The sequence below is a fragment of the Haliotis rufescens genome, unplaced genomic scaffold, assembly GCF_023055435.1.
Source record: "Haliotis rufescens isolate VD_foot unplaced genomic scaffold, xgHalRufe1.0.p SCAF_118, whole genome shotgun sequence".
Classification (NCBI taxonomy): domain Eukaryota; kingdom Metazoa; phylum Mollusca; class Gastropoda; order Lepetellida; family Haliotidae; genus Haliotis; species Haliotis rufescens.
The window spans coordinates 409,860-430,881 of NW_025963800.1; the positions used below are offsets into that span (position 1 = coordinate 409,860).

The window sequence follows — 21,022 nt, forward strand, 5'->3', positions numbered from 1 at the left end:
TTAGGTCTCATGGAGATTGTAAGACTCAGGGAGATTGTAAGACTCAGGGAGATTGTAAGACTCAGGGAGATTGTAAGACTCGGGGCGATTGTAAGACTCGGGGAGATGTTAGGACTCAGGGAGATGTTAAGACTCAGGGAGATTGTAAGACTCAGGGAGATGTTAAGACTCAGGGAGATGTGAGGACTCATGGAGATGTTAAGACTCAGGGAGATTGTAAGACTCAGGGAGATTGTAAGACTCAGGGAGATTGTAAGACTCAGGTAGATGTTAGGACTCAGGGAGATGTTAGGACTCAGGGAGATGTTAGGACTCATGGAGATGTTAAGACTCAGGGAGATTGTAAGACTCAGGGAGATTGTAAGACTCAGGGAGATGTTAGGTCTCATGGAGATGTTAAGACTCAGGGAGATTGTAAGACTCAGGGAGATTGTAAGACTCAGGGAGATTGTAAGACTCAGGGAGATGTTAGGACTCAGGGAGATGTTAGGTCTCATGGAGATTGTAAGACTCAGGGAGATTGTAAGACTCAGGGAGATTGTAAGACTCAGGGAGATTGTAAGACTCGGGGAGATTGTAAGACTCGGGGAGATGTTAGGACTCAGGGAGATGTTAAGACTCAGGGAGATTGTAAGACTCAGGGAGATTGTAAGACTCGGGGAGATTGTAAGACTCAGGGAGATTGTAAGACTCAGGGAGATTGTAAGACCTGGGGAGATTGTAAGACTCTGGGAGATGTTAGGACTCAGGGAGATGTTAAGACTCAGGGAGATTGTAAGACTCAGGGAGATTGTAAGACTCAGGGAGATTGTAAGACTCAGGGAGATTGTAAGACTCGGGGAGATTGTAAGACACAGGGAGATTGTAAGACTCAGGGAGATGTTAGGACTCAGGGAGATGTTAGGACTCATGGAGATGTTAAGACTCAGGGAGATTGTAAGACTCAGGGAGATTGTAAGACTCAGGGAGATTGTAAGACTCAGGGAGATTGTAAGACTCAGGGAGATGTTAGGTCTCATGGAGATGTTAAGACTTAGGGAGATGTTAAGACTCAGGGAGATTGTAAGACTCAGGGAGATTGTAAGACTCAGGGAGATTGTAAGACTCAGGGAGATTGTAAGACTCAGGGAGATGTTAGGTCTCATGGAGATGTTAGGTCTTAGGGAGATGTTAAGACTCAGGGAGATTGTAAGACTCAGGGAGATCGTAAGACTCAGGGAGATTGTAAGACTCGGGGAGATTGTAAGACTCAGGGAGATTGTAAGACTCAGGGAGATGTTAGGACTCAGGGAGATGTTAGGACTCATGGAGATGTTAAGACTCGCGGAGATTGTAAGACTCAGGGAGATTGTAAGACTCAGGGAGATTGTAAGACTCAGGGAGATTGTAAGACTCAGGGAGATGTTAGGACTCAGGGAGATGTTAGGACTCATGGAGGAGATGATAAAGAATGGAATCAGTTCAGAAACTGTTGAATGATCCATACTTGGTGGAACTTTCCCACAAACTCACCTCTTTCATGACACAGTCCGGGCATGGCACCAGGAAGTCATACACAACACCATGGAAGGATTCCTCGATGAGACTCTCAAAGATCTCATGAACCAGGAACAGGATGTTTTCAGGGCGTGGACCTTGGACCAACACAACCAGCTCGGAATCACTGACAAAGGAAGCACATTTATCCTGCAACACAGGCTTCCATAGAAGATACATAGCTACAGTGAAATTGCATCACAATGCCTTGCAAACAATTGGGATGTCATGAATTTCCATGACACCACAATCAAAATACATCACTTATCTGTCTTTCACAGAAGCAATTTTTTCAATAATAAATTGACACTCACCCTTTAATGTCTTTTGATATCAAATATCTATGAGCTTCTGAGTTTTAAACTTTTATTGATTCCTGTTCATATATATTTGACATCACATGACATCAGGGTCAGTCTCTCCATTTCTACTATTCCTGCATCAACAAACCTTATCTGTCTGATGAGGTGAGGTGGTATCTCTCCTGTCCCCACAACATTCCAGATCTGTCTGATGAGGTCAGATGGCATCTCACCCCCATTCCCCCTCCCCCCCCACCCCACCCCCAAAAAAACATAAAGACACACACACAACACTCCTGATCTTTATGAGGCCAGTGGTATCCCCCAACAACATACCTGATCTGTCTGATGAGGGCGAGGTGGTTGTTCTTATTCAGGAGAGAGCCACGCTTCCAGATAAGCTTGCCGTCCGAGAACTGGAATAGTCGAACCTGGGAACACGGTTAAATGTTGTGATGAGTTCACTCTTGCAAGACTTCTGCTTCTCAATATATATATATAGTCACACCTGATCAGTGTACCAGCCAATCAGACAATCAGTCAATCAGTCAATCACTGACCTGGGCTCTGTTGAACAGTCCAGCAGGAAGGTAGGCAAACTTGTACACCATCTTGGTCTGTCGGGTGCCTCGAAACTTGCTGTCTCCGGCCCAGTCCTCTATCTGAAACATCCACAAACAACAGTTCAGGAGAAATCACACCAACAACCCATTCAGGCATCAACAACTCATTCAGATATCAACAATGCATTCAGACATCAACAATGCATTCAGACATCAACAACTCATTCAGACATCAACAACTCATTCAGACATAAACAATGCATTCAGACATCAACAACTCATTCAGACATCAACAACTCATTCAGACATCAACAATGCATTCAGACATCAACAACTCATTCAGATATCAACAACACATTCAGACATCAACAATGCATTCAGACATCAACAACTTATTCAGACATCAAAAACTCATTCAGACATCAACAACACATTCAGACATCAACAATGCATTTAGACATCAACAACTTATTCAGACATCAACAACTCATTCAGACATCAACTCATTCAGACATCAACAACACATTCAGACATTAACAATGCATTCAGACATCAACAACTTATTCAGACATCAAAAACTCATTCAGACATCAACAACACATTCAGACATCAACAATGCATTTAGACATCAACAACTTGTTCAGACATCAACAACTCATTCAGACAAGAACAACTCATGCAGACAACAACTCGTTCAGGAATAAACAACTCATTTAGACATGCGCTAAATTTAACATCTGAAACTTTACGCTGCGCATTCGGTTCCAAATTCAATTTAGCCCGGTTAAATCTACAGGTAACCTAGCTAGCTCTATAATGAAAACACTGTATGTTCATCTCCCAAGTGTGTTACGTCTCAAGAGGTTGATAAAGAAATGCATTACCTCTGCTGGTTCTTCTGGCGGCAGGAGACAGGGCACAATGTTCACCGGTTCTTTAGGCAGTGGGAAAGTCAGGTCAAACTCCTCAGTTAACTGCAGCAGCCATTTGTGTAGTGAGGGGGGATACTCCTTCCACACATCGCTGATGTGCTTGTGGTGGAAACGACCTGAATCGTCCTGAAAAATATAACATTGCAGTAGAACAGCATGGTCCCACAGATCGTCCTGAAAAATACAACATTGCAGTAGACCGACATGGTGACACAGATCGTACTGAAAAATACAACATTGCAGTAGACCGACATGGTGACACAGATCGTACTGAAAAATACAACATTGCAGTAGTCACAACCTACCTGGATGGGGGAGTTTTTGACGGAGACAACACAGGACATGACATTGACAATCCACTGGGGGTTGATGACAATCTGGTCTCGTAGGAAGTCATTGTCAAAGTACTGAACAGTGCCCAACTCATGCAGGAACTGCACGGCTTCCTTGATCTGTAACAGAGGGCCAGGGTCAATAGCTCGACAACTACCTGACTGTATGGGTACCCAGTAGTATCTGTTCATCAAGAAGTCACATAGTTTGTGGTGTCACAGATTACAAGTTATGTGACAGATAGATACACACACATACCCAAGTCACAATCAACCCTAACACATTCCACAACAAGTCTGATTGTACTCTGTTGTCCTGTGCTGTTAGTGCCTCAACATATAATTCATAATGTGTTCCCTGGTATAATAGTTGTCTTGTGACAGTAGACAAAGGTGTCTTGTGATGGTACACAAGGGTGTCTTGTGACAGTAGATAAGGGTGTCGTGTGATGGTAGACAAGGGTGTCTTGTGATGGTAGACAAGGGTGTCTTGTGACAGTAGACAGGGTTTTGTGTGATAAAAGACACCATCAACATCATGTGACTGACTGACTGACTGACTCACATACTTACATCTTTCTCATCGTAGATGCCGACCTCCATTCCGTACTCCTTGATGACGTCCCACTTGAGGATGCTGGTTTTTGAACGTGCACTAGCAAATGTAACAAGGGTTCAATCAAAACTCTTGAATCATTAAATTGTTAAATAACACATATTTGGCATTGTTTCACATTCTACGAAGGAGAAGATTATGACGCAGGTCACACTATGATTAAGAGGTGTGTCTAGATTCTCTCACGCCAGTATCTTCTTCTCCAGGTTCAGCCAGACTTGCGGTATCTTCTCCCCCATGTTCTTCTGCTCCAGGGTGACCCTCAGCAGCTGCTTCTCCAGCTCAGCCACGCCCTGAAAACATTCCACCACTGACAGATGTGTTTGGCTGGCTTTGGAACTCTAGCCTCACTTAATCAGACAAACCATACCCTTTTCAACTCTCGTGCCTTAGTAACCCATCTTGCATCTGAGTAACTGACTTGCATTCGACCGCTGACAAGCACTCTCTTGCCTCTATCTCTGCTGTCTACCCACCTAGCTCTGAAAACCTGACAAGCTTTGATGTCTCCCTGACTAGGTACTCACCATGCCTGTGATTGAGCTGATAAAATGGAAGCCAGCAATCTGTGGATATCTCCTGGTGAGCTCCGTAACTGGAATATCGGCCTTAGGAACCTGCAGGGAACAGCTTAGGTGAATACATACCAAGGATTCTCTGTGTGTGTGAATGTGTGTGTGTGTGTGAATGTGCGTGTGAATGCGTGTGTGTGTGTGTGTGAGTGTGTGTGAATGTGTGTGTGTGTGTCTGTCTGTGTGTCTGTATATATATGTGTGTGTGTGTGTTTGTATATGTATGTGTGTGTCTGTGTGTGTATAAATGTGTGTCTGTGTGTGTATAAATGTGTGTCTGGTGTTTGTGTGTCTGTGTGTCTGTGTGAATAAGCACATTATGCATTTCTTGCCTTTTGATGTGCTTTAATCAAATACATTTTAATGATTAGCATGACAAAATGACAATTAAACACCATGAAACTAATGTCATACATTATTTTATATCTATGTCATGATCAACGGTAATAAAAATAGGGGACACTGTACTATTTCACATGGAACTCTCAGTATTTATCCACCAACTTGAAGTAAGGTTTCCTAGCTCACCTGATCACAGTGGGTGCCGACCACAAAGATGGGTGTCTTGGGTGCGTGGCAGGCAATGGAGCTGAGCCAGAAGTCCAGGCCGGCATGTTCAAACCCCTGGCGTGTCGACCACAGCAAGATGTATACAGCTCGCTTGGACAGGAAAAACTAAAGAAAATATAATATGTTGTAATATGCAGGAATACATGACTACATTGTTATAATAAGAGGGAACACATGACTGCATTAATATAATAGGAGGGAACACATGACTACATTAATATAATAGGAGGGCACGCATGACTACATTTTTATAATAGGAGGGAACGCATGACTACATTGTTATAATAAGAGGGAATACATGACTGCATTAATATAATAGGAGGGAACACATGACTACATTGTTATAATAAGAGGGAATACATGACTGCATTAATATAATAGGAGGGAACACATGACTACATTGTTATAATAGGAAGGAACGCATGTACATTGTTATAATAGGAGGGAACACATGACTACATTAATATAATAGAAGGGGACACATGACTCCATTGTTATAATAGGAAGGAACGCATGTACATTGTTATAATAGGAGGGAACACATGACTACATTAATATAATAGGAGGGAACGCATAACTACATTGTTATAATAAGAGGGAAAACATGACTGCATTAATATAATAGGAGGGAACACATGACTACATTGTTATAATAAGAGGGAATACATGACTGCATTAATATAATAGGAGGGAACACATGACTGCATTAATATAATAGGAGGGAACAAATGACTGCATTAATATAATAGGAGGGAACACATGACTACATTAATATAATAGGAGGGCACGCATGACTACATTGTTATAATAGGAGGGAACGCATGACTACATTGTTATAATAAGAGGGAATACATGACTGCATTAATATAATAGGAGGGAATACATGACTGCATTAATATAATAGCAAGGAACGCATGTACATTGTTATAATAGGAGGGAACACATGACTACATTAATATAATAGGAGGGAACGCATAACTACATTGTTATAATAAGAGGGAATACATGACTGCAATAATATAATAGGAGGGAACACATGACTACATTGTTATAATAAGAGGGAATACATGACTGCATTAATATAATAGGAGGGAACACATGACTACATTGTTATAATAAGAGGGAATACATGACTGCATTAATATAATAGGAGGGAACGCATGACTACATTGTTATAATAGCAAGGAACGCATGTACATTGTTATAATAGGAGGGAACACATGACTACATTAATATAATAGGAGGGAACGCATAACTACATTGTTATAATAAGAGGGAAAACATGACTGCATTAATATAATAGGAAGGAACGCATGACTACATTGTTATAATAAGAGGGAATACATGACTGCATTAATATAATAGGAGGGAACGCATGACTACATTGTTATAATAGGAAGGAACGCATGTACATTGTTATAATAGGAGGGAACACATGACTACATTAATATAATAGGAGGGAACACATGACTACATTGTTATAATAGGAGGGAACACATGACTACATTAATATAATAGGAGGGAACGCATAACTACATTGTTATAATAAGAGGGAAAACATGACTGCATTAATATAATAGGAAGGAACGCATGACTACATTGTTATAATAAGAGGGAATACATGACTGCATTAATATAATAGGAGGGAACGCATGACTACATTGTTATAATAAGAGGGAATACATGACTGCATTAATATAATAGGAGGGAACGCATGACTACATTGTTATAATAAGAGGGAATACATGACTGCATTAATATAATAGGAGGGAACACGTGACTACATTGTTATAATAAGAGGGAACACATGACTACATTAATATAATAGGAGGGAACGCATGACTACATTGTTATAATAAGAGGGAATACATGACTGCATTAATATAATAGAAGGGAACACATGACTACACAAGAGGGTTACATACCTGATGAGTATTAATATAGTTTTGTTTGTTTGTTGTTTTTTAACACCACACTCGGCAATATTTAGGTACATGACGGGGGTCGGTAAATAATCAAGTGGTGACCAGACAATCCAGTATTTGACCTCATGATCTCAGCATCAATCCACGCAATTGGGATACAATGACATGCATCATCCAAGTCAGCGAGTCTGACCACCTGATCCCGTTAGTCGCCTCTTACGAATTACTAGACTAAAGCGTTATGTACCTGGTGTGTGTTGTAGTAGAGGGTTTGTCCTGCAAAGTCCCAGGTGTTGTAGGTAATTTCTATTTCATCGTCAGTCTTCACAGTCCAGGGCTGGATTACTATTCCATCTGTGATATCTTCTCCCTTCGTCCCCTCCGTCTTCTTGTTGTGACTCATGAGAGCCTTCAGGAGGCTGCAGCACACAAGCTCAGTTAGAGTCAATGTTGCAAGGTCAGCTAGAGTCAATGTTGCAAGGTCAGCTAGAGTCAATGTTGCAAGATCGGCTACAATTTACGTTACATGTTTTTGACGTCACACGCTAAGTGCATGAAGAATGACGTAATACATTGAGCAGTCGGCATTAATTTATCATTTTCACTTCAGAACAAGAATTTAGCTTGGAATGGTTTACAATATTCTGTATCTACTGGGTGCTATATTCTGTATCTACTGGGTGCTATATTCTGTATCTACTGGGTGCTATATTCTATATCTACTAGGTGCTATATTCTGTATCTACTGGGTGCTATTTTCTGTATCTACAGGGTGCTATATTCTGTATCTACTGGGTGCTATTTTCTGTATCTACAGGGTGCTATAGTCTATATCTACTGGGTGCTATATTCTGTATCTACTGGGTGCTATATTCTGTATCTACTGGGTGTCATATTCTGTATCTACTGGGTGCTATATTCTATACCTACTGGGTGCTATAATCTGTATCTACTGGGTGCTATATTCTGTATCTACTGGGTGTCATATTCTGTATCTACTGGGTGCTATATTCTATACCTACTGGGTGCTATAATCTGTATCTACTGGGTGCTATATTCTATATCTACTGGGTGCTATATTCTATATCTACTGGGTGCTATATTCTATATCTACTAGGTGCTGTGTCCTATATCTACTTGGTGCTATATTCTATATCTACTGGGTGCTATATCCTCTATCTCCTGGGTGCTATGTCCTACATCTACTGGGCACAGTCTTATTATACCTATTGATAGAGGGGTCTAATCTAATCACAGCATTGATGTAGGAGATAAAGAATGCTCTACCTTGTCTTGCCAGCGCCACCCAGCCCCACCAGCATCAGCTTGGTCCTGCGACACGCTGTGAAGCCTCCAGCGAGACGCTTCAGATATGCCTTGACCGACTCAAAGCCTCTGCTTACAACCTCATTGGGCGGAGTTCTCAAGGCGGGACAACCAATCAGGTCTAATGCTGGAAGTGAAAAGGTCCTACATGAATCAACATCATTGGAGTAAGAGCTGAGGTGAAATGGTCCTGCGTCAATCAACATCCTTGTTAGAGGTGAGGTGAAATGGTCCTACATCAATCAACATCCTTGTTGTTAGAGGTGAGGTGAAATGGTCCTACATCAATCAACATTCTTGTTGTTAGAGTGGAGGTGAAATGGTCCTACGTCAATCAACATCCTTGTTGTTAGAGGGGAGGTGAAATGGTCCTACATCAATTAACATCCTTGTTGTTAGAGTGGAGGTGAAATGGTCCAATGTCAATTAACATGCTTGTTGTTAGAGGTGAGGTGAAATGGTCCAATGTCAATTAACATGCTTGTTGTTAGAGGTGAGGTGAAATGGTCTTATGTCAATCAACATCCTTGTTGTTAGAGGTGGGGTGAAATGGTCCAATGTCAATTAACATGCTTGTTGTTAGAGGTGAGGTGAAATGGTCCTGCGTCAATCAACATCCTTGTTGTTAGAGGTGAGGTGAAATGGTCCAATGTCAATCAACATCCTTGTTGTTAGAGGTGAGGTGAAATGGTCCAATGTCAATCAACATGCTTGTTGTTAGAGGTGAGGTGAAATGGTCCTAGATCCATCAACATCCTTGTTGTTAGAGGTGGGGTGAAATGGTCCAATGTCAATCAACATCCTTGTTGTTAGAGGTGAGGTGAAATGGTCCAATGTCAATCAACATGCTTGTTGTTAGGGTGAGGTGAAATGGTCCTACATCAATCAACATCCTTGTTAGAGGTGAGGTGAAATGGTCCAACATCAATCAACATCCTTGTTGTTAGAGGTGAGGTGAAATGGTCCTACGTCAATCAACATCCTTGTTGTTAGAGGTGAGGTGAAATGGTCCAATGTCAATCAACATGCTTGTTGTTAGAGGTGAGGTAAAATGGTCCAATTTCAATCAACATGCTTGTTGTTAGAGGTGAGGTGAAATGGTCCAATGTCAATCAACATGCTTGTTGTGAGAGGTGAGGTGAATTGGGGTTTAACATAGTTCCAGCACGAATATAGCAAAGCTCATGCATAGTACACTGACTCTTCACCGACCAGTCCTTGTTTTTATTGTTGAGGTAACAGTAAGTACCATCATTTCACATCTAGTATGAAATGGCCAAGGGACTGACCTTCCACTCTCTGGGCAGACCCTCCATCCACTAGAGTTGGTCCCTTGTTGCTAGAACCATTGACCATTGAAGTTACTATGTGTACAATTTAGCAGAACTGAGACACCGGATACTATTAAATACAACTTCAATAATGGTGTGAGACAAGCAGTGTTCATGTTACAATAATAAATATTAGTTCAACATTTCAACAGTAATAAGCCTTTCTCTAGGTCTGGGAAGGACATTCAATGATTGCTTTACTGGGTCATGTGATGAGGGCTTGTGTGAGACTTACTCTTCATGTTCGGGAGGTGTCCAAGGGACCCCGGCAAGCTCTCCAGCAGGGGGCAGTGTTCGAGGCTGAGCACGCGCAGGTTGACGAGTCGGCACATGTGGACGGGGACAGCAGTGATGGCTGTGTAGTCGAGGTACAACTCCTCCAGTGCCCCCATCTGAAACACTGCCGCTGGAATACCGCCATACTCCTCATCGGCTGAAACAAAGCATCGCGTTGTGTGATCTCTCGTTACTATGGACGAATAGACAGGTTCACAAGGGATTGAACTGGTAATTGTCACAAGTCTACTCAATAATTCTCTTGTAGTCATCACACAATTTTGTCTCAGGCAAAGTGCCCTTTCATATGGATCAAAAATAGTACAATGGTATTACAAGGTATGACAGTTAAACTAGGACAGCAGAAACAAGAGTATGATGAGGTATGACCGTCTGTGACAGGGTATGACAGTGTGTAGGTATGACATTGCAAGTCTGTGTGTGACCAGGGGATGTCAGACAGCTTGATAGTGTGTGACAGTGTATGACAGTGTGTGACAATTGTTGGCAGTGTGTGACAGTGTGTGACAATAGTTGACAGTGTGTTACAGTGCATGACAGAGTGTGACAATGGTCAAAAGTTTGTGACAGTGCGACAGTGTGTGACAATGGTCGACTGTGTGACAATAGTTGGCAGTGTGTGACAGTGCTTGACAGAGTGTGACAATGTCGACAGTGTGTGACAATAGTTGACAGTGTGTTACAGTGAGTGACAGAGTGTGACAATGGTCAACAGTGTGTGACAGTGCATGACAGTGTGTGACAGAGTATGACTGTGTGTGACATACTGATGCAGGTTGATCCTATCCGAGGGATGTCCCAGAAGAGCCGCAGGTTGAGCACAGCCAGCTCCTCCTCGTCCAGCATTCCATTCTTGTTCACATCATGCAGCTTGAATGTCTTCTGTATGTCCTGGGGGAAAAATACAAGACTCACCAGCTTGACAGGTAGGTCCACCACACACACCTACAAGACTCACCAGCTTGACAGGTAGGTCCATCACACACACCTACAAGACTCACCAGTTGGACAGGTAGGTCCATCACACACACCAGTTGGACAGGTAGGTCCACCACACACACCTACAAGACTCACCAGTTGGACAGGTAGGTCCACCACACACACCGATATGAGTCACCAGCTGGACAGGTAGGTCCACCACACACACCTACAAGACTCACCAGTTGGACAGGTAGGTCCATCACACACACCAGTTGGACAGGTAGGTCCATCACACACACCTACAAGACTCACCAGTTGGACAGGTAGGTCCATCACACACACCTACAAGACTCACCAGTTGGACAGGTAGGTCCATCACACACACCTACAAGACTCACCAGTTGGACAGGTAGGTCCACCACACACACCTACAAGACTCACCAGTTGGACAGGTAGGTCCATCACACACACCTACAAGACTCACCAGCTTGACAGGTAGGTCCATCACACACACCTACAAGACTCACCAGTTGGACAGGTAGGTCCATCACACACACCTACAAGACTCACCAGTTGGACAGGTAGGTCCATCACACACACCTACAAGACTCACCAGCTTGACAGGTAGGTCCATCACACACACCTACAAGACTCACCAGTTGGACAGGTAGGTCCATCACACACACCTACAAGACTCACCAGTTGGACAGGTAGGTCCATCACACACACCTACAAGACTCACCAGCTGGACAGGTAGGTCCAACACACACACCAGTTGGACAGGTAGGTCCATCACACACACCTACAAGACTCACCAGTTGGACAGGTAGGTCCATCACACACACCTACAAGACTCACCAGCTGGACAGGTAGGTCCAACACACACACCAGTTGGACAGGTAGGTCCATCACACACACCTACAAGACTCACCAGTTGGACAGGTAGGTCCATCACACACACCTACAAGACTCACCAGCTGGACAGGTAGGTCCAACACACACACCAGTTGGACAGGTAGGTCCATCACACACACCTACAAGACTCACCAGTTGGACAGGTAGGTCCATCACACACACCTACAAGACTCACCAGCTTGACAGGTAGGTCCACCACACACACCTACAAGACTCACCAGTTGGACAGGTAGGTCCACCACACACACCGACATGACTCACCAGTTGGACATTTAGGTCCACCACTCACACCGACATGACTCACCAGTTTGACAGGTAGGTCCACCACACACACCAGCTGGACAGGTAGGTCCACCACACACACCTACAAGACTCACCGGTTGGACAGGTAGGTCCACCACACACACCGACATGACTCACCAGTTGCACAGGTAGGTCCATCACACACACCGATATGAGTCACCAGTTGGACAGGTAGGTCCACCACACACACCGACATGAGTCACCAGTTGGACAGGTAGGTCCATCACACACACCAGTTGCACAGGTAGGTCCACCAAACACACCAGTTGGACAGGTAGGTCCACCACACACACCGACATGAGTCACCAGTTGCACAGGTAGGTCCACCAAACACACCAGTTGCACAGGTAGGTCCACCACACACACCGACATGAGTCACCAGTTGCACAGGTATAGGTCCACCACACACACCAGTTGGACAGGTAGGTCCACCACACACACCAGTTGCACAGGTAGGTCAATCACACACACCAGTTGCACAGGTAGGTCCACCACACACACCAACATGAGTCACCAGTTGGACAGGTAGGTCCACCACACACACAAGTTGCACAGGTAGGTCCATCACACACACCAGTTGCACAGGTAGGTTCACCACACACACCAGTTGGACAGGTAGGTCCACCACACACACCAGTTGGACAGGTAGGTCCACCACACACACCGATATGAGTCACCAGTTGGACAGGTAGGTCCATCACACACACCAATTGGACAGGTAGGTCCACCACACACATCAGTTGGACAGGTAGGTCCACCACACACACCAGTTGGACAGGTAGGTTCACCACACACACCAGTTGGACAGGTAGGTCCACCACACACACCAGTTGGACAGGTAGGTCCACCACACACACTAGTTGGACAGGTAGGTCCATCACACACACCAGTTGGACAGGTAGGTCCACCACACACACCAGTTGGACAGGTAGGTCCACCACACACACCGACATGACCCATCAATTGGACAGGTAGGTTCACCACACACACCAGTTGGACAGGTAGGTTCACCACACACACCAGTTGGACAAATAGGTCTCCCACACACACCTCCATGACTCACCAGTTGGGGTAGGAAAGTCTCTACAAATTTGTGGTCATCAAACCAGTAGTCGTACTGCTCTCGGGACATTGCTGTTTTCGAGCCTCCGAGTGTGATCCAGGCCATGCCTACAATGTTGCCAAAAGAAATGAGTAAGGATAGCCCAAGTGATGCAGGCCTTAGACATTTACCACTTTGGTGAAACCCACGAGCATGTGTATGGCGCTGACAAACCCAGGAACACAATCCGGGTGAACAGGGATTTGAAACGATCAAAGCTTTCTGGCATGCCCAAGGGACACAATTCTGCACAGAAAATAGCGGTACTTAAGACAACTTGGACGCCCATAACCCCGACTAAAATCAAGAGAAGAGATGAATTAGATATACCAATTACCTGATAGATTCAAGACCTTCAGTTTTTTCAGCTGGCCAATTTCCAGTGGAATGTCAGCTAAAGGGTTACTGCTGAGGTTCAAGGTCACTAGTTCCTGCAAGCTCCCAATGCCTGCAGGTATCTGTGTCAACTGAAGTCCAACAAGTTCTAGGTGAGTCAGCTGACTAGATGCCGGCCACTGATTGGGTAAGGACGTAACAGGCAACATGTGACAATTCAGTCGTATCAGTGACGGCACCAAGAAGATGTCACTGGGAAGTTCTTTGATGGCACTCTCTGTGAATGACACAATCTTAAGGCGAGCACATTTTGACACTCCTTCCGGAAGAGATGTGAGATTGCCACATTCATCTAGGGAGAAGACTTGCAGGTTGGGGAAATTTGGGAAGAAGTCGTCCGAGAAAGATGTCTGATGAGGCAGTTCCCGGCAGATGGTGTTGACAGTCTCCTGGTAGGGCTGAAAGTGATGAACGTCGATGTTGTCTGTCATCTCCATGTGGGTGTCCATCTCCGAGGTGAGCAGGTGGGCCTTGCACAAGACACGCCTCTTGAACTTGGACATGACCAGCACAGAGGGGTCCTCCACACACTGCGCACTGAACTTCTGCAGGTGAACGTCTCCAGCTTTTATATTCTTCATGATGGTATTTCCATACATTTCAAACCTAGCTTGCAGGTCCATCCCACCCTGCTGCTCAGCAAAGATGTGACACTGGGCGGCAAAGGTCTTCAGTAATGAGGACAGGAGATGCTCCACCTGCAAGATGAACACATCGGGGTAACACAAGTCATTTGTCTACCTGTTGTCTGTTGTAGAGTCATTTGTCTACCTGTTGTCTGTTGTAGTGTCATTTGTCTACCTGTTGTCTAGTGTAGTGTCATTTGTCTACCTGTTGTCTAGTGTAGTGTCATTTGTCCACCTGTTGTTTGGTGTAGTATGATTTGTCTACCTGTTGTCTGTTGTAGTGTCATTTGTCCACCTGTTGTCTGTTGTAGTGTGATTTGTCTACCTGTTGTCTAGTGTAGTGTCATTTGTCTACCTGTTGTCTGGTGTAGTGTCATTTGTCTACCTGTTGTCTAGTGTAGTGTGATTTGTCTACCTGTTGTCTGGTGTAGTGTCATTTGTCTACCTGTTGTTTGGTGTAGTGTCATTTGTCTACCTGTTGTCTGGTGTAGTGTCATTTGTCTACCTGTTGTCTGTTGTAGTGTCATTTGTCTACCTGTTGTCTAGTGTAGTGTCATTTGTCTACCTGTTTGGTGTAGTGTCATTTGTCTACCTGTTGTCTGTTGTAGTGTCATTTGTCTACCTGTTGTCTGTTGTAGTGTCATTTGTCTACCTGTTGTCTAGTGTAGTGTCATTTGTCTACCTGTTGTCTAGTGTAGTGTCATTTGTCCACCTGTTGTTTGGTGTAGTATGATTTGTCTACCTGTTGTCTGTTGTAGTGTCATTTGTCCACCTGTTGTCTGTTGTAGTGTGATTTGTCTACCTGTTGTCTAGTGTAGTGTGATTTGTCTACCTGTTGTTTGGTGTAGTGTCATTTGTCTACCTGTTGTTTGGTGTAGTGTCATTTGTCTACCTGTTGTCTAGTGTAGTGTCATTTGTCCACCTGTTGTTTGGTGTAGTATGATTTGTCTACCTGTTGTCTGTTGTAGTGTGATTTGTCTACCTGTTGTCTAGTGTAGTGTCATTTGTCTACCTGTTGTTTGGTGTAGTGTCATTTGTCTACCTGTTGTTTGGTGTAGTGTCATTTGTCTACCTGTTGTTTCGTGTAGTGTCATTTGTCTACCTGTTGTCTGGTGAAGTGTCACTTGTCTACCTGTTGTCTGATGTAGTGTCATTTGTCTACCTGTTGTCTGGTGTAGTGTCATTTGTCTACCTGTTTTCTGGTGTAGTGTCATTTGTCTACATGTTGTCTAGTGTAGTGTCATTTGTCTACCTGTTGTCTGGTGTAGTGTCATTTGTCTACCTGTTGTCTAGTGTAGTGTCATTTGTCCACCTGTTGTCTGGTGTAGTGTCATTTGTCTACCTGTTGTCTGTTGTAGTGTCACTTGTCTACCTGTTGTCTAGTGTGTAGTGTCATTTGTCTACCTGTTGTCTGGTGTAGTGTCATTTGTCTACAAGTTGTCTGGTGTAGTGTCATTTGTCTACCTGTTGTCTAGTGTAGTGTGATTTGTCTACCTGTTGTCTGGTGTAGTGTGATTTGTCTACCTGTTGTCTGGTGTAGTGTCATTTGTCTACCTGTTGTCTAGTGTAGTGTCATTTGTCTACCTGTTGTCTGGTGTGATTTGTCTACCTGTTGTCTAGTGTGTAGTGTGATTTGTCTACCTGTTGTCTGGTGTAGTGTCATTTGTCTACCTGTTGTCTGGTGTAGTGTCATTTGTCTACCTGTTGTCTAGTGTAGTGTCATTTGTCTACCTGTTGTCTAGTGTAGTGTCATTTGTCTACCTGTTGTCTGGTGTGATTTATCTACCTGTTGTCTGTTGTAGTCTGGTTTTCCACCTGAGAATATCTTGTGATACACTGGCAGATTCAGCTGAAATCAGAAAGGAAAATAAGACAATTAATGTTAAAGTTGAACAGCCTCAGGTATCTTAATATCATAGTGGCATTAGAGATTGTTTGCGTGACTGTCAGAGGCAGTACATGACTGAAAGGACGACTGTTGTTGACATTAAGAGTTACCTCCCCTGGTTGTGTGACAGGTTTTGGGTGTGGATAGTTTCTAGACAGTTTCTTGCTGTAAGTGAGTGAGTGAGTAAATTGGGTTTAACGTCGCTTTGAACAGTATTTTAGTTATCTCGTAGTATGTCAGTTTGATGTGGGAGGATAGCCTGAAGTGATGCAGTACTCATATATTTACCAAATTCATGAAACCCACAGGCACAGGTATGGTACCGTATTCCATGTATTAAGCGCCCAGGGCGCTCTCAAAATTAGAAATAGGGAGCTCTTATTAGAATATTATTTTGGTGAAAAAAAACACAGTTGAAAGATAAATTTTGTGGTTTATGCTCACAGCCTGAAATGTTTATATATGACAGATATATTTTTCCAGAATTTAATTGCCCATAATTGAGGGTAAATATTACACACGAGTGCGTATTTTCACGAATAAATAGGTCTTCTGTACATTGATCAATCGGAAGGGGTGCTAATTGGGATTGTTTACTAGCCAATATATTAGCAAATATTGCCGTGGGAGCTTATTAGAGCGGGGCGCTTATTACGTCGAATACGGTAGTGACAAAACTATAACATAACCAGAATTCAAACACACAATCACAGGTATCAGGCATGCCCAAGGGATGCAACTCTGCAGATACTGAGCCACCTGTATTAGCGTGACATGAGGGCCAGGACAGGGTAAAGGTTACCTTTGTAGCTGTAAGAGCGGTGTAAGTCCAGCCAGAGTTGAGACTGGCGTACAGAAGGTCAAGCGGGAGCGGGGCCTCGAGGGGGATTGGAGGAATGTCCACGAAGTGTAGAGGGACGTCCAGTGACATCTCCTCCTGCCACTGTTCATTCACCTGGTCTGAATCATTCAACATAGACTGGTATTATGCACATGCGCATGCACAATATGCACCTCCATGCAAACAGGTGCCATTGAAGCGTATGAATAAAATCTTTGCTCAAAATGGATCAGACAACGCTACTGACAGAAAGAAGGTACTGATTTCCATGGAAACAGAACAGACAAAGTTATTCACCTCCACGGAAACAGAACAGACAAAGCTATTCCCCTCCACGGAAACAACAGACAAAGCTATTCACCTCCACGGAAACAGAACAGACAAAGCTATTCACCTCCACGGAAACAGAACAGACAAAGCTACTCACCTCCACGGAAACAGAACAGACAAAGCTATTCACCTCCACGGAAACAGAACAGACAAAGCTATTCACCTCCACGGAAACAGAACAGACAAAGCTATTCACCTCCACGGAAACAGAACAGACAAAGCTATTCACCTCCACGGAAACAGAACAGACAAAGCTACTCACCTCCACGGAAACAGAACAGAGGAAGCTACTCACCTCCACGGAAACAGAACAGACAAAGCTATTCACCTCCACGGAAACAGAACAGACAAAGCTATTCACCTCCACGGAAACAGAACAGACAAAGCTACTCACCTCCACGGAAACAGAACAGACAAAGCTATTCACCTCCACGGAAACAGAACAGACAAAGCTATTCACCTCCACGGAAACAGAACAGACAAAGCTACTCACCTCCACGGAAACAGAACAGACAAAGCTACTCACCTCCACGGAAACAGAACAGAGGAAGCTACTCACCTCCACGGAAACAGAACAGACAAAGCTACTCACCTCCACGGAAACAGAACAGAGGAAGCTACTCACCTCCACGGAAACAGAACAGACAAAGCTATTCACCTCCACGAAAACAGAACAGACAAAGCTATTCACCTCCACGGAAACAGAACAGACAAAGCTATTCACCTCCACGGAAACAGAACAGACAAAGCTATTCACCTCCACGGAAACAGAACAGACAAAGCTATTCACCTCCACGGAAACAGAACAGACATAGCTACTCACCACGGAAAAAGAACAGATGAAGCTATTCACCTCCACGGAAACAGAACAGACGAAGCTACTCACCTCAATGGCAACATACACGGAAAAGATACTGACCTCCACCTTCACAGAAACGGACAGAGAGAAGGTACTGACCTCCATAGAAACAAAACAGATGAAAGCTACTATCCTCCATGGAAATAGACATGGAAATGGAGATGGAAATGGACACGGAAATGATACTGACCTCCATGGAAAATAGAACAGAAGCAGTTACTGACCTCCACGGAAGCAGAGCCTGTGGACCTCGATGTCCTTGTACAGCTGCAGGACTGGAGCATGACACAACTTGGTGGCGTCTAGGGAGCCAGGCAGGAACACAAACATATGTTTGGAGTCTTTCTTGTGACCATGGGACCAAGCAGCCAGCTTCCTGCTGAGGTCTGCAATCTGCAGCTCTTGAACTGAAACAGACACCAAACGTACATGTCCTATACATGTATCTGGTTACATACGTCTTGACACATGTTCTATACATGTATATGGTTACATACGTCTTGACACATGTCCTATACATGTATTTGGTTACATACGTCTTGACACATGTTCTATACATGTATATGGTTACATACGTCTTGACACATGTCCTATACATGTATCTGGTTACATACGTCTTGACACATGTTCTATACATGTATCTGGTGACATACATCTTGACACATGTTCTATACATGTATATGGTTACATACAAGGGATGTTTGCACAAGGAGCAGGAGGATGGACTCCCCTGTGAGGTGTGGGGACAGGAGGGTTGACTCACTTGTGAGTTCGGTGGACAGGAATGTGGACTCACCTGTGAGTCTTGTGGGCATGACATCACACTTTGCAAGAGATTCCAGTGAGTTGGCCCTCCACCCAGAGTCTAGTGCCATGATGGCGTACTGAGTGCCCTGTGTGAGCAGACATGAAGGGGGGAACATGTAGGCACGCTTCTCCACGACCATGTTACCTGGAAACCATGGAAACGCATTCATAATAAAAAGTAGGCACCTGATTAACGTGACACTGATCAGGGGTACTTCACACTGACATTTTTGTGAGTGAGTGAGTGAGTGAGTGAGTGAGTGAGTGAGTGAGTGAGTGAGTGCATGCGTGAGTGAGTGAGTGAGTGAGTGAGACTACCATGTATTCACTTGAAGTAGTATCTATCAGCAACATCAGTCTGAGAGAGAGCTTCTCAAATTGTACCCACTTTGATCTTTACAAGAAATATCTTTAAACAGTGGGATACCTCTCAATAATTTCACACCAATTTTAAAAACTTTATATTTTGACATAATGTAACTCTATTTTTATTATCTCTACAGTGTACATCAATTTATTACCTCTATTTTCAAATCCATAGATCTCCACATCAGCCTTAACAATCTCCTTTTTTTCGTGTTGCCTGCAACCAAAATTGATTTGATGATGACTTACAAACTGTGACAAAGTTTTATGAAGTATCAGAGATGAGGAACATCATGTTCACCCAATGTGTGGGATTCAGTAGGAAAATAGGAAAATCATTCTGGCACAAAACCTCCACAAGGACCTGAGAATGCAACTAGAATGCAGATGGATCCTTAGGGCAAGTCGTATGAGTATTCCTCTCTGTAGCATCAAGTCCTGTGAGTATACATTCTTTACAACTTGCTGTATATTTATTATAGCACCAGTAGTATAATGAAGGCATTAGGAAACAATGTGTATAAAGAGACATACTCTGTGTCAAGGGTGATGGTTTCCTCCAATGGTTCATATATATTCCTTAACCTCTCCAAGAGTGAGAAGCCTTCCCCGGATTCTTGTACATCATCAACAGGAGGAAGTTTCAGAGCTGGAAAGTCAACTTCATCAGGTTTCTTCTGCTCTGTCTTGCTACCATCAGGTTTATCTCCCTTGGTTCCATCAGATTTGTCTCCCTTCTTGCCCTCCTTCTCTCCCTTGATGACAGTGGACATTTCCTCGATGACCTCAAGAGGGAGCTGTTCTAGTTGGATGGCCGGGGAGTCCGCCTCCACACACAGCAGTGTGTTCACCTCATGGTCCTTGGGGGAGTACTCTAGCGTCAGTCCCAGCCCATCGTGCGTCACATGGGCAATAACACACTCCGCATACGTGTTCCTGAAACACAGAACAGTGTCATCGTGTGTCACATCGGCAATAACACACTCCGCATACGTGTTCCTGAAACACAGAACAGTGTCATCGTGTGTCACATCGGCAATAACACAGTCCACTTACATGTTACCATGTGTTCCAGTTACAACATCACTCACGTGTTCCAGCTACAACATTACTCACATGTTACAGTTACAACATCACTCATGTGTTCCAGTTACAACATCACTCACGTGTTCCAGCTACAACATTACTCACATGTTACAGTTACAACATTACTCACATGTTACAGTTACAACATCACTCACGTGTTCCAGTTACAACATCACTCACGTGTTCCAGCTACAACATCACTCACATGTTCCAGCTACAACATTACTCACATGTTACAGTTACAACATCACTCACGTGTTCCAGTTACAACATCACTCAC

At 43.8% G+C, this 21,022-nt stretch overlaps 1 protein-coding gene across 1 annotated transcript in view; it reads right to left on the reverse strand.

Moving 5' to 3' along the window:
• LOC124123864 overlaps positions 1-21,022 on the reverse strand; it is a 123,667-nt gene that overhangs the window by 26,088 nt on the left and 76,557 nt on the right. Inside the window, exons 40-60 of the mRNA XM_048393213.1 lie at positions 20,191-20,592; positions 19,812-19,873; positions 19,280-19,435; positions 18,708-18,890; positions 17,256-17,413; positions 16,352-16,414; positions 13,881-14,637; positions 13,505-13,611; positions 11,070-11,193; positions 10,241-10,438; positions 8,636-8,801; positions 7,596-7,767; positions 5,382-5,528; positions 4,809-4,898; positions 4,468-4,574; positions 4,239-4,320; positions 3,639-3,785; positions 3,286-3,459; positions 2,399-2,500; positions 2,175-2,269; positions 1,513-1,663 (exon numbers count right to left, since the gene is read on the reverse strand). Of these exons, the coding sequence (XP_048249170.1) occupies positions 1,513-1,663; positions 2,175-2,269; positions 2,399-2,500; positions 3,286-3,459; positions 3,639-3,785; positions 4,239-4,320; positions 4,468-4,574; positions 4,809-4,898; positions 5,382-5,528; positions 7,596-7,767; positions 8,636-8,801; positions 10,241-10,438; positions 11,070-11,193; positions 13,505-13,611; positions 13,881-14,637; positions 16,352-16,414; positions 17,256-17,413; positions 18,708-18,890; positions 19,280-19,435; positions 19,812-19,873; positions 20,191-20,592 (3,643 nt within the window). The remainder of the gene's footprint in view (positions 1-1,512; positions 1,664-2,174; positions 2,270-2,398; positions 2,501-3,285; positions 3,460-3,638; positions 3,786-4,238; positions 4,321-4,467; positions 4,575-4,808; positions 4,899-5,381; positions 5,529-7,595; positions 7,768-8,635; positions 8,802-10,240; positions 10,439-11,069; positions 11,194-13,504; positions 13,612-13,880; positions 14,638-16,351; positions 16,415-17,255; positions 17,414-18,707; positions 18,891-19,279; positions 19,436-19,811; positions 19,874-20,190; positions 20,593-21,022) is intronic.